The following is a 12,033-nucleotide window of genomic DNA, read 5'->3' as shown; positions in this document are numbered from 1 at the left end:
TTTGTTTTTCGCGATCCCTTAATGTATTGAGCTAGAGGATCGTGATGCACAAAACATGCATGGTCACTTGACAACATCCGTATCTGCCCACTTTAACGGATTACAAGAAAAAGAAAAGGAGTTTTAACGACAAGTTCAAAGCAACACAAATTATATATGTCTTCGGAATAGAGATCTTCCACAACTGTGAGCATGCCAGAAAATTCCTAACAGGATTTTCTTTAGTGGCTAACAGAGCGCAGCTAGCACAGAGCGCACATGTAATATTACAGGGAGTTGTATTACCTTTTATTTGCCATCCCCTGGGAAATCCCCACACAAGCTTTTTTAGGTACGTTCCCGGTAATTTTTAACACACAATGTCGGATACGTGTCTCAATCTTTGCACACGTACACTGCGGGAATTCTGCTAAACTGCCCAAATATTTTATTGTAACCGACTGGCTCAAAGGTTATGCAGCGTCTAATTAATATTGACTATGGATGAGTTGATTTTCCTCAAATTAGGGGAATACCGCACTCGAGACGTTGTAATACTCGCTGAACAGGGGGAAAAAACGCAAGACGTGGCAATTTTTTATACTCTTTAGTACCGACTAATTCCACATCTCATGGAGACGCCGTTACAATGTTTTCTCTGAATAAAAAAAAGTGTTGCATGCAGAAAAGAGATGTTTAGCAAAGCTGCCAAAAAATTTGGAAGCAGTACTATTTTACGTCTACCATAGCGAGCCCTTCAACGCGTGGTCAACAGTGAGGTGAAAGCAGCGTTAAAAATTGAACGTCGACATGCGGACCGTACAATATGGCTCACACTTGTGCAAGAAAACTTAATAACCAAGTTTTCGCACGGCCACAAATATACATCAGTTCAATACTGGACAAATTAAGGAGAGAGATCAACAGTCTGTTCTTAAGCCATCGCACACACACTAGACACGATAGCAGATTGCTACGGTATGATATCGTTCCATTCTTAGCTCTGCTAGGCTTCAAGCTAAGCGACCGTTACGAATTGCGCGATGTGTTGTGCCAAAACAGTCGTTTTGCGACAATCACAGTAGCTCTGCGTGACTGAGTACGGTAGCCGCGATTCGCACCTCTAAGCGTTGTAGTAGCTCTGTCCAGCAATAGAAAGATGGAGGGCAAGCATTTATGTACTGTCCAGGTTGTGAAAGTGGTAGACGCTTTGGTAGACAGTTTATGGCGTAGAAGAGAAAATGGCGTGAAGCAATGCTTGTGTGGTGTAGAAAGCCTGTGGTTAGCATATAACGCAAGTGACCGCTTTTGGCAGGTACAAGGATGACATAGGTAGTCGAGGGCTGTAAGTGTTTTGGGGAGTTATTAAGGCATCTGAGCGGGCTAAAACGTGGTATCTTTTATCTGCCTGTCCAGAGCAGTCTTGAGCAGTTTTCTGGCAGTCCAAAACTGCTGTCGCGACAGAAATTTTATGGGCAAATAAAATACGGAGCTGCTTTGGAGTAGCTTTCAGTAGTCCAAAATGACAAATAACAGGCTATAGGGTGTTCGTCTATATCGCTATAAGACAGCTTGTCGTCAGACAGCATGCTTCCAACTTTCAATTTGGCTAAGCCAGTGAGAACAACTGTTAAAAAACATCTCAGGGGCTTTTATTTTACTCGCACTTGTATTTCTAGTTAGGTGCTGGTCTCCACGGTCAAGGTTAATAGTACGAAGCAGTCCTTCAGTCTTGTCGGGTGTAATAATATTGATCTAGCATACCTAATACTAAACACATTGTGGGTACTAATGTCTCCTGCTTGAATTAGTAATGTAATTTTCAGTAACATGCATATTGCTTAATAACCAATCTTTCTCAGGCCCCTCGCTTTTTATTTAGTTAGGAAAATAACTGGGTTATCGGTACACATTTCCGAGTTATTCACATATGCGTAGTAAAAAACAAAACGAAAGGCTTTTCTTATTTCTTTTACACCGAGTTTTGAATGTGATAGACCGATACATCTAGTGAGTGAGTGAGTGAGTGAGTGAGTGAGTGAGTGAGTGAGTGAGTGAGTGAGTGAGTGAGTGAGAGTGAGTGAGTGAGTGAGTGAGTGAGTGAGTGAGTGAGTGAGTGAGTGAGTGAGTGAGTGAGTGAGTGAGGTGAGCGAGTGAGTGAGTGAGTGAGTGAGTGAGGTGAGGTGAGGTGAGGTGAGGTGAGTGAGTGAGTGAGTGAGTGAGTGAGTGAGTGAGTGAGTGAGTGAGTGAGTGAGTGAGTGAGGTGAGGTGAGTGAGCGAGTGAGTGAGTGAGTGAGTGAGTGAGTGAGTGAGTGAGTGAGTGAGTGAAGACTATTGAAATCCCCGGCTGTGGTGTCCCTAATGGAGCACCATTACGCGGCCTACGTCATCCTGTGAGAGGCCCCTTACTCGACAGCGTAAATTTTCATTCTTTCTTTTTTTTTTTTTTTGGTCAAGAAAACTGAAGTTCTTGCAATTACCGTTTCTCACAACAACCATTCCATGCAGCGCTGTTGAGCATTAGAAACGTGTATGAGGGAACAAGACATCTCAAGTACATTATTCTTCGAGAGTGATGCACGCTGCTGATGCAGTTAGCACAACATTTTCTTTCTTTTTACGCAATGCACCACACGCCCAACAGAGCTTTGCAGTCCCCACAATAAAAAATTTAAGAAGCCGTAAAATGGTTACTTATGCTGTTTGAGAAGTCTACATATAGCGAAACACAAACGTATTTCGAATAGTGCCCTACTGGTTCAAGCTTTCCCGCAGTATTCCGCGACAGTGTCCCCACGCATACTTCGTTGAAAGGTGTAAAGAGACACCGGACATTTAATGGGCACGAGAAAAAGATCACTAGAAGCACCGCCTCTTCCCGCCACGTAGAAAAAGAAAAAGCATTTCACCATGCGTGTTGCACTCATGGATGGGGAAGATGTATATAGGCGCAGCAGAGTGACTGACATCCCCACTCAAGCTGCATCGGAATTCTGATTGGCTGAGAACAGGGACCGGATTCTGAAAATAATCCGTCCTAATCTCACCTCAGTTCGTTTGCTATTGTTTGAGGGAGCCATGTGGGCCCACATGTGAGGGAGCCATGTGAGGGAGCCATGTGGGTCCGAATCCTTTATTCTCAGTGAGGGAGAGAGAGAGAGGATAGTTTATTTGAGCCGCTGAAGTACGGCCTTGGTGGCCGTGGCCATTGGTCCGCTAGCAGCGTATGGGAGCAGACGGAACGAAAAGAAAACGAATTACTCGAGTAGTTTGCTAGACTATGCTTCGAAAACTTCACCAGTAAGAAGATTCGAGGACTTTTTTACCTGAATGACGCTCCCAACCGTAGCCTTGCCACTGACGCACGAAATTAGTGAAGCGAAGCATGGAAGGCAATGCATTGCTTTTACCTCTACAGCTTTGCTTTCGCTACTCTTTGGCACAAGAGATTTAGGATTGTGGGCAATTCTTATTGTTAGATGGGAAAATTAAGCTGCATGGTAAATACGAAGCATGTGTCACTGTCGCCGAAATGGATATGGTACGTGAGCAGTACGCATTTTCGAAAAACCACGGACCGAGCTAAGACGCGATTTGGGCTACTTGTGGCTTATTCAACGTGATTCAGAACAGCGCTAACGAACGGGACAATAAAAGGCAACACACGGCGCTGTGCATTGTTTTTTCCTGTACCGTTTGCTAGCGCTGTTCTAAATTACGTTCTAAACCACAACTTTCAAGAGGATGAGAAAAAAAAACTGCTCAAGTTTATCATTAAGTCGCGTAGTTATTCCCTGCCTCAATGATTAATGCTTGTATGTGGCTAGACACGAACCTTGATTTTGGTGTCATATCTCTAGTCAAAATGTAGTCGAATGGATAGAACTAGCAAGATAGATGTGCATGGTTTTCGCACTCATGCACACACCTTTTGTAGGCCTTTTTTTTTTTTTTTTTTCAAGAGCACAAAAGCACCGCGGTGTAGAATTGGCTGTGGCTGGCTGCTTGTGAGGTTGTCCCTTTCACTGCCCGCTCTGTGCTTGCCTTGTAGATAACCAACACTTTAGAGCGACCATGCTTGCTCTGCTGCCGAACGATGGTATCAGATAACTTGCCAATTTCGATCCGTTGCTGCTCTGGCACGTTAAAGATGTAGTTCTGGTCCGTTAAAAAAATATTGCCTGATGCCCTACATTATAGACCTCCGAAAATGTCACAAGGTGGAGTGCTGTGCATGGGGCAAATGAAACATTGCACACAAAAGGCGGGAACGGCGTGAGTTAGTCCTTGGTGAGAAATAACTTTAAACTCAAAAGTATTTTACACGTAGTAAATTCTCACACATAACGCAATGTTCCTTACATTTTAAGCCTGCGGGAGGATTTCTTGATTGTTTAAAGCTGTGCTTACGTTGAGTACTTAGACTTAAATACAGCGCTAATCAAGAAGAACTTCATGGTTATAGAAAAAGTAACAAATCAGGATAATCATCGGCTGACTCGAACATTTTACAGGCGTAGCTAGCTTCACGCGGGTTAGTACTTCCATCACAATAGCAGCATGAGTAGTCGACTTTGAATACAGAGCATGTCAAAATGCGCGGAAATTGAGAGTAAAAAGCGACCGTCCAATGCTTTACAAGGCGTCTGCAGTAGAGCAGTTCTGTAGCACGCGATGCAGCTTCGTAGCAAGCATAAATGCTCACGTTTCCTCAACCCGTCACCCTTCTTGTTCCTTTAGACGAGACCCAAGACGAACCGGAAAGAAGAAAGAGGGTCAAGGTTGCCGTGGCGGGAGCCGTCAGCTTAGAAGTGAAGCCTGCGGTCTAGACAAGCCGCCCCGCTCTTCCGCCGAAGCCGCTACAGTGGACGCATCCATGTGCTAAGTGTCGTGCAGCTTCGCACCCGACTGCCTACCACGCTTCACCACGCTTCGCAACAATGCCACAGCTTGAACTGTGAAACTGCGCAGGTCGTCGCAAAATTCACGCCAAAGGACAGACATGGTCCCACACTCTATAGGGTGTGTCCAAGCGTTCTGAATCCTCCCCTCTCCCGACCTCTTTTCTTCATTTGATGCAAATCCCCCCCCCCCCCCATTTTGGCCTAAAGTTACCTCTTCCCATCTTCGCTCTCCCCACCATAAGTTTGGATGCACCCTAATGAGGGATGGTGCTAACGAACGTTGGACCGCGGAGATCACGTAAACTCTTTGTCACGTTATCCCGACGTCGCAGTTGGTGAAATCGCAACAGCGCGGGAAATCTTACGCGCCAAGCAGAAAGACGACGTCCAGAGTGAGCGCCGCATTACACAGAAGCTCTTTGAAATTCGCGTACAGCTCGGGCCCGTAGCATAGCCATACAGCTCCGAGTTTCCCAGCCTACGCCGTAAGGTTCAAATGATGGTTATTTGATTCCATATTGGCTTTCCCTCATGGAATAAGATGTATCCTTGCTCCAAGCAAAAAATTTTCCGTCCGTCCGTACGTACATCTAGACATTTCGATAGTCATAATCATCATCGATGCAGTGAGGAGTACGATCATGCTGGGGTTCTACACGTAAAAGGCAGCAGAGGGTGAAGGGGCAATCGAAAAGATTGGAACAGTATCGCCCACTTTAAAGGAGAAGTAACTTTATTTCCACAGGGAACCCCTAGTCTGTAGCTTCCGGGATAGCCGTGCAAGCGGCGGAACAGTGCCTACACAGATGGGGGGACTATAATGAGATAGAATGATTGTGGGAGATTGTGGGGACAGTGCAATGAGATGGAAAGCAAAAAAAGATGACAAAAACAAAATGCCAAGAGAAGTACCGCAAAACAATTTTGGAAACCAATGAATCAAAATATAAAACAGTGTCGATAGAGGGTATAATACTAAAACAACAAAAATAAAAATGCAGTAGCGATATCATCATTTCTTTCATTACCAGAGACGCCAACGTGCTATCCTAATCCCCATGTGATTAAAGAGAGAGTAATTTGAGGCACATGTGTCTGCGCTTACAGATGGGACCGCTTCACACCCTCATTATCAATGCTTCTAGAAATTCCTTCGAAAATGGAATTACCCTCGTTTTTTACGTCTCCTTAGTGAGCTATGTCTCCATTTAAATCGCGCAAAAACCAGATCCCGCGTCTCAGCTATGACGTGACAAGCAGTTCACATGGTCTTTGCGGAACTGTTTGCTAATGCCTGTCCCTCCTACGGGGGGTCTCTTCAACAGTAACAAACCTTGGCCAAGCCCATTCTTCCTTTCAGTGTGCGTACTAATGCAGGCGCTGAAGCGCTGCGTCTGCAAGACCCAGGCTGATTGCTTACACTGATTCGTAGCAAACGTGATACGGAGCAAGGCCTCAAACTGTTCCGTCGTGCTACAGAACAGGAAATTCATTCGTCGTGACGTACACTGACTTTCAATATCACAAAAAGATTCAACTGTGTAAATAAAGTTTGGCTAACAGAAATAGTACCAAAAAACTTCAAATTTCAGAGGGAAGAACGCTAACGTTGCGGTTGAAGAGACCCTTCCCACGCACACATACAGAGAAACACATTCGTGGTAGTGTGTGTACTGCTGTAAGACTAGCCTGTACGTTTTGTAGGCCACCGTCGCTCAACAAAAGAAAAAAAAAACAATCGTCTTTTTATTTTCTCCAGTAAGAATGTACTTCCGAAATTTTAGAGGCTGGGCATGTTCAGTTGGTGATGTAATTGCGGCCGAATCTCGAGTAGCAAGTAGAGTGCTAGTAAAGCAACTCAGCTTAGTGTAGCCTTCAAGTGCGACACGTATATCTTGAGCGCCCCAGTTTAAAAGCTCATATCGTACCAACGATTGAAAGTAGCGCCGCGTTCCGCACCAACACAAACCATGCGCAGGCACTGAGTGAGTTTTTTGAGCGTCACTTGAGCCGTCCGCGGAGACAGCACCTCTGACAAGTATTACCAAATGATCAATATTTTGCAATACTATTGGTTTACCCGCACAAATGGTTGTGGCATAGTTTTCCGGCGCGCGTCACTACGGTCTGAGCGACACAAGTGAGTTTTTTTCAAAAATTGTTATTAAGTAACCACTGTCTGTACACTGCGGAAGGAAGTGATATAAAAACAATTACATAAATTTCAGAACCCTTTTGAATATTTTTACATTTATAACATTTAATACATGTTTTTACATTTAATACAGGTTTCTGCCTCGGGGTACGCTAGATGGACTAGAAAAATGTTATTTATGAAGCCCTGAGAACCATCGCGGAGTCCTTTTGATGTTGAAGAGAGTTTTATTTAAAGAGACCACAAAGCCGAGCTAATGTCCGCAGAATTTTAAACAGAAGCCGTTATTAGATGAATATGTCTCAGAATGACGCTTTTCCGTTGCAGCAGCTGCGGGAAAATTTTTTTAATATTTTGAAGTGCGGGCGGAAGCTTCGCGGACACAAGCATAAATTTAAGATTTGATAGTTCAATTCTGGCAGAAGAAGATAGTCCCTCAATGCACGCTCCTAACGGAGACAAAAATTAATAATACCTTATATACTGTTGGAAGGCTTCGAGGACCTGCATGCCATACCAACCTGTGCGAGAGCAAAGCACCACAGAAACTTCCGGTCTATTGCTGCAAAATTGGAATATTTGAGTGCTGTAATTGAGACTTTAATGTCTTCGTGGTCGCTTTAAATGAACGACGCACAATTTTAACTCCTTGCAAACCAAAATACACCCAATATGGTACACATTGCCAACACAGCTATTCATGCACAGCCTCCTTTTTGAGCAAACCTGTTTTTGCACTGCATTCACTTAAATGAACACTATCATGGTAGGCGATCTCAAATTACTATGATCTGCGATACAAATTTGAATAACTCTCCCGACATCCGTGATGACCTTTTATGACTTTCATCACGGTCGTTCATTTGTCGTGACCATTCAGTGCTTCATCGCACCTTGCTGCTGTGCTAGGGGAGAGCTTCGTATTTATGTGGGAGCTACGAACGGATTTTGCATTTTTTTTTCTCTCGCGAGCAATGCTTCCTGTGTGTACAAAGTTCAGATTTCTGTGTATATATCATGTACATTGTTTTGTATGTTTGTACATAACCACAGCCGGGCAGCAGTGAGCTAGGCTAGTTAATAAAGTGATCAATAAAGGTGACTGGAAACAAAACGCACATGTGTGATTCGCGTTTCTTTTAGTGGGGGAAAGAAGCCCTACCCATCTCCAAGATATGACGGCACTTGCATAAAGGGTCTTCAAACGTATATACCTATCAAGATGCTTCGTGTACAAGTGAGGAAGAGCTTGGAAAGCATTTTACCACAGTTAAATTTGTCGGTTTCATTATTAAGTCTATGTGTGGCAGTGGGACGTATATGTCCCAGCTGAAATGAAAGTTTTGAGGGATAATATAAAACGTCAGTGGTTCTCAAAGTAACCGAATTCATTAAACAACAAGCTGATGCCCCGACCACTTCACGAAACCCGCCGCTCCCTTTTTTCCTCGTCCGAATCTTGGCTGTTTTATTGATTATTAATGACATCCCCTTTGTATCGGGGTGATGACGTGTTTCATATCACCAAAAAGATGATGCATTTACAATGTTGTACTGCTTTAACTTAAGCTGCTGTTAGCGGCCAGCTCAAATTAAATTCAGTTCGTTACAGGTGTCCGCTCTCCCATATCCTTTTCCTTCACCAGCATTCTAATCTTCCTTCCACCGGACGTCCGCAGGCCATCCACCGTACGTCCGTTCCAGCTCTAACAAACGTCCTGCGGAAGTCCGTTTCAGGGCCGCTGGACATACCGTGTACGTCCGTGGGACATTCGGATTTAACACTTCCGTAAGTTCATTCGGACGTCCGAAATTGGATGTATTTAGATATTCAGTAAAAATTCACAAAATCACAAATATTTTATTAACCAGAAGCTTATGTTCTACAACGATTGACTACACCGCACAACGCCAACGCACTATTCTTATATATTCTTCCCCAGAAAGATCATCGTTGGAATCGGCGAGGTGCTTCAAAAAGGTTTAAGAATTTGGCTTTATTTTAGTATTATACAGATTAAACTTGCAACGTACAAGTCAGTGTTTTGATGTACAAACTCTTTTTTAATTGAAAAGCAGGGTAACTTTGCTCTTTTTGCATTTATATTCAATTTACCCCATTATTTGATGCTTCACGAACTTCTACGTCCATGGGCGGACGTCCATCGGATATACGGAACTGTATATCCTTTGTACATCCGTTGCTGGATGTCTACTGTTTGTCCGCAAATATACATCCAAGCATGAACGTACAGCGGACGTACAGTGGCCGTCAAAACTAGACATTGGATGTTCGGCTGTTTTTCGGACGTTACACGAATGTCCGTGGTTGCATCACCTCCACAGCATTTAACTTAACTTCTGCGAAGGAAAGTTTGACATCCACCTCAACGCAGCCATACGGCTACAAAGGAAAGCTCCACTTCAAGTTGTTGATCAATTCGCTCTCGCGCTACAAACGAATAGCGTCCTGGTTAGCTCCGTTGGTAGCGAGACTGCTCCGGTTAAGCGGTGATCCAGGGTTCGAATCCTGGACCAGGACAAATTTTTCTTCAACTGCGGAGTTTCTGAAAAAGCTGTATAGCTTTCCTTTGTAGCTTATGGCTGCATTGAGGTGGATGTCAAACTTTCCTTCGCAGAAACTTACTCCACCTTGGGATTTCCCCTAAATCCCGTCGATTAACTTAATTTCTCTATTACCTTTAAGCCTTCGGGCTTGAGAAAAAAAAAAGAATTTATTTTCTCACATAGATTTGCCTGCACACAATCAAATTATCAAACCATTTGTTTTATTTCCGCTGACCACAGACGTCTAATCATTGTGGGTATACTCCCACACAAAGCTCTTAGTTATCAAGCAACCCTGCTCTAGCCTCAAATAGAAAGTTGCCTTTCCCGCCACGCCATTCTACAAGGGTGATTTACCGCACAAGCCGGGAAAACTTCCCAAGAATTGTCGTCCCGCACGATTGTGGACCGTCAAGTCGGAAAGTCGCTTGTACGTACGTATTTTTCCGATTCTTCTAAGCCCCCTCCCCTAATTTCGGGGGAACAAATAAAAAAAATTTCATGTGAATATAAGCACCCACATTTTTAAGCAACCATAAAAAGGTGGATTTAATACCTGTGAAAGAGGGCCAAAGTTGACATTGTGGTCAAGACGTTTATGAAGCTTTCAATTACAAACCACTTCAACGGACAGAAGACGACCTGCTAGGAGATACTGGGAGCGTTGGCCCAAGCGGTCCAACGGTCTCGAATGGCAGTGAGGGTGACTGAGCAACAGACGTATGCGGTAGATTCACTTCACCTATGCTTCTTTGGAATGTTTGCCAAATAACACATTATTTCTTGGGCCTGTCTCGTTGAGATACGGTCGCAAAAAAAGTGGCTGGAAGAAGGGGGTAATTTTTTTTCAATGGGGCATTGTAGAGATGCCCGGGGGACCCCAGTAAATAGACAACGGTCAGGCGTGTCACGCGCCGTCGCCAGGGTAAAGGGACCTTTTCCAGGCTTGAAATCCCTTCCAGGGATCTGCATGCCGAAGATACGAGGCGAGCGCTGCACATCACAGCCATTACTGCGGCAAGAAGGAACAGCCCCACTGCCAACGGGGTCATTTCCAACAAAGTCAGGTACCTACCCACAGGAAATTAATCCCCCAACACCCCCACTCCAGGAGGATTTCGACACCCTCCCCCCCTAAGCAGCGCTAGTATTAAACCAAGAGTATAAAACATAGGTATGTTAGTCCTTTTTGGTAAGATGACATGTCATCACCCCGCTACAAAGGGGAAACCAATAGCAATCAATCAATCAAAAGAACCACCCCGCTCAGGGATTAACACATCCCCCAGGAAAATTTCAACACCTCCCAAAATCGAAATTCTGGATAAACCCTGACTGCCCAAGCACTAGATTTTCTGAACAGGGGGCGCTTTCACCGGCCTCTGCTCACACTGTGAGGAGGTCGCAGATACCTACCACATGGTGTGCGCATGTCAGGCCAACCCACCCCTCACCCCAACCCTACTGGGAGGCGGCCCTGCTAGGATGCCAAAACCACAAAGCACAGAAAGTTCCGGTCGACCGCACCCGACCAGCGGTCTCGACCAGTGGAATCTTAGAATAGGGATAAACCTATTGCTGCAAGAAGTGGGCCCACTAGGAGCTCACTTAGGTACCTCTCTATAACTTCTAACACAATGAATGTTTCCCACCACCATCACACAAAAGAGACTGTCATGTCCCTGTGGACTTTCGCGAGTACCACGCGGATACACAAGAGACTGTGGACGTCCTCACCTCCTTTACCGCCCTCCCCAGCCCTCACTAGACCTTGAGTCACCGCTTCTAAATAAATATTCACAATATTCCCCTCAACAATAAATAATAACAATAACACAAGGCTGCTTGGCTGCACAAGGCTGCACAGTTACAAGCTGTTATTGCCTGGTAGAACCGGAATTGACAGGGGCTTTTGCACCCCTTTTAGTGGTTCTCGCCCAGCGATAGGGAAGTACCCCCCATTGACAGACACAGAAGCGTGCCCGTGGTACCGCACTGTTTAAACACTTGGAAGAAAATAGTTCAGCTACCAGTGTTTCCAGAGGGACAACGGAATGCGGGCGCGGAAGGACCACGGGTAGAGGGACTGCGTAGATGCAGGTATGGAGCTCTGGGCCCCATTAATACGAGTCTAGTGCATCGAAAGGTCAGCTGGCTCCCCGCCGTAGATTGCTTACACATAATAGCAGATGCAGTTGGCGTAAGCTGCGCCGCATGCGCGCGGCGACGCACATATCTCGAATCAGACTGAATGAACCCCGTCTGTCCTTCGGCAATCACGCCCAATGCGCCTCCATTCAAGAGCTGTATTCAGTTCGTAAGCGGTGCAGGCGTTCGACTTCGAAGAAATTTATACATTAGCAGGCTGTGCGAAATATCTTTAAAATGGTATACCAGTGGTGGTAAAAACGTTTTATCTGAGCCAAG

The 12,033-nt window shown here is 44.9% G+C and overlaps 1 protein-coding gene across 2 annotated transcripts in view; it reads left to right on the top strand.

The window, feature by feature from the left end:
• Nucleotides 1-8,141, top strand: part of LOC144153917 (popeye domain-containing protein 1-B-like) — a 91,716-nt gene extending 83,575 nt beyond the window's left edge. For both annotated transcript variants that reach the window (XM_077685683.1, XM_077685682.1), the window contains one exon: nt 4,720-8,141. In XM_077685683.1, coding sequence (XP_077541809.1) covers nt 4,720-4,808 — 89 coding nt within the window. In that variant the 3' untranslated portion in view covers nt 4,809-8,141. The remainder of the gene's footprint in view (nt 1-4,719) is intronic.
• The last annotated feature ends 3,892 nt before the right edge of the window (nt 8,142-12,033 follow it).

The sequence above is a fragment of the Haemaphysalis longicornis genome, unplaced genomic scaffold (genome assembly GCF_048455015.1).
Source record: "Haemaphysalis longicornis isolate Haplotype H1 unplaced genomic scaffold, Haemaphysalis longicornis Haplotype H1 scaffold_9, whole genome shotgun sequence".
Classification (NCBI taxonomy): domain Eukaryota; kingdom Metazoa; phylum Arthropoda; class Arachnida; order Ixodida; family Ixodidae; genus Haemaphysalis; species Haemaphysalis longicornis.
Note: the sequence above shows the minus strand (reverse complement) of the source record. Positions and strands in the feature narration are given on the sequence as shown.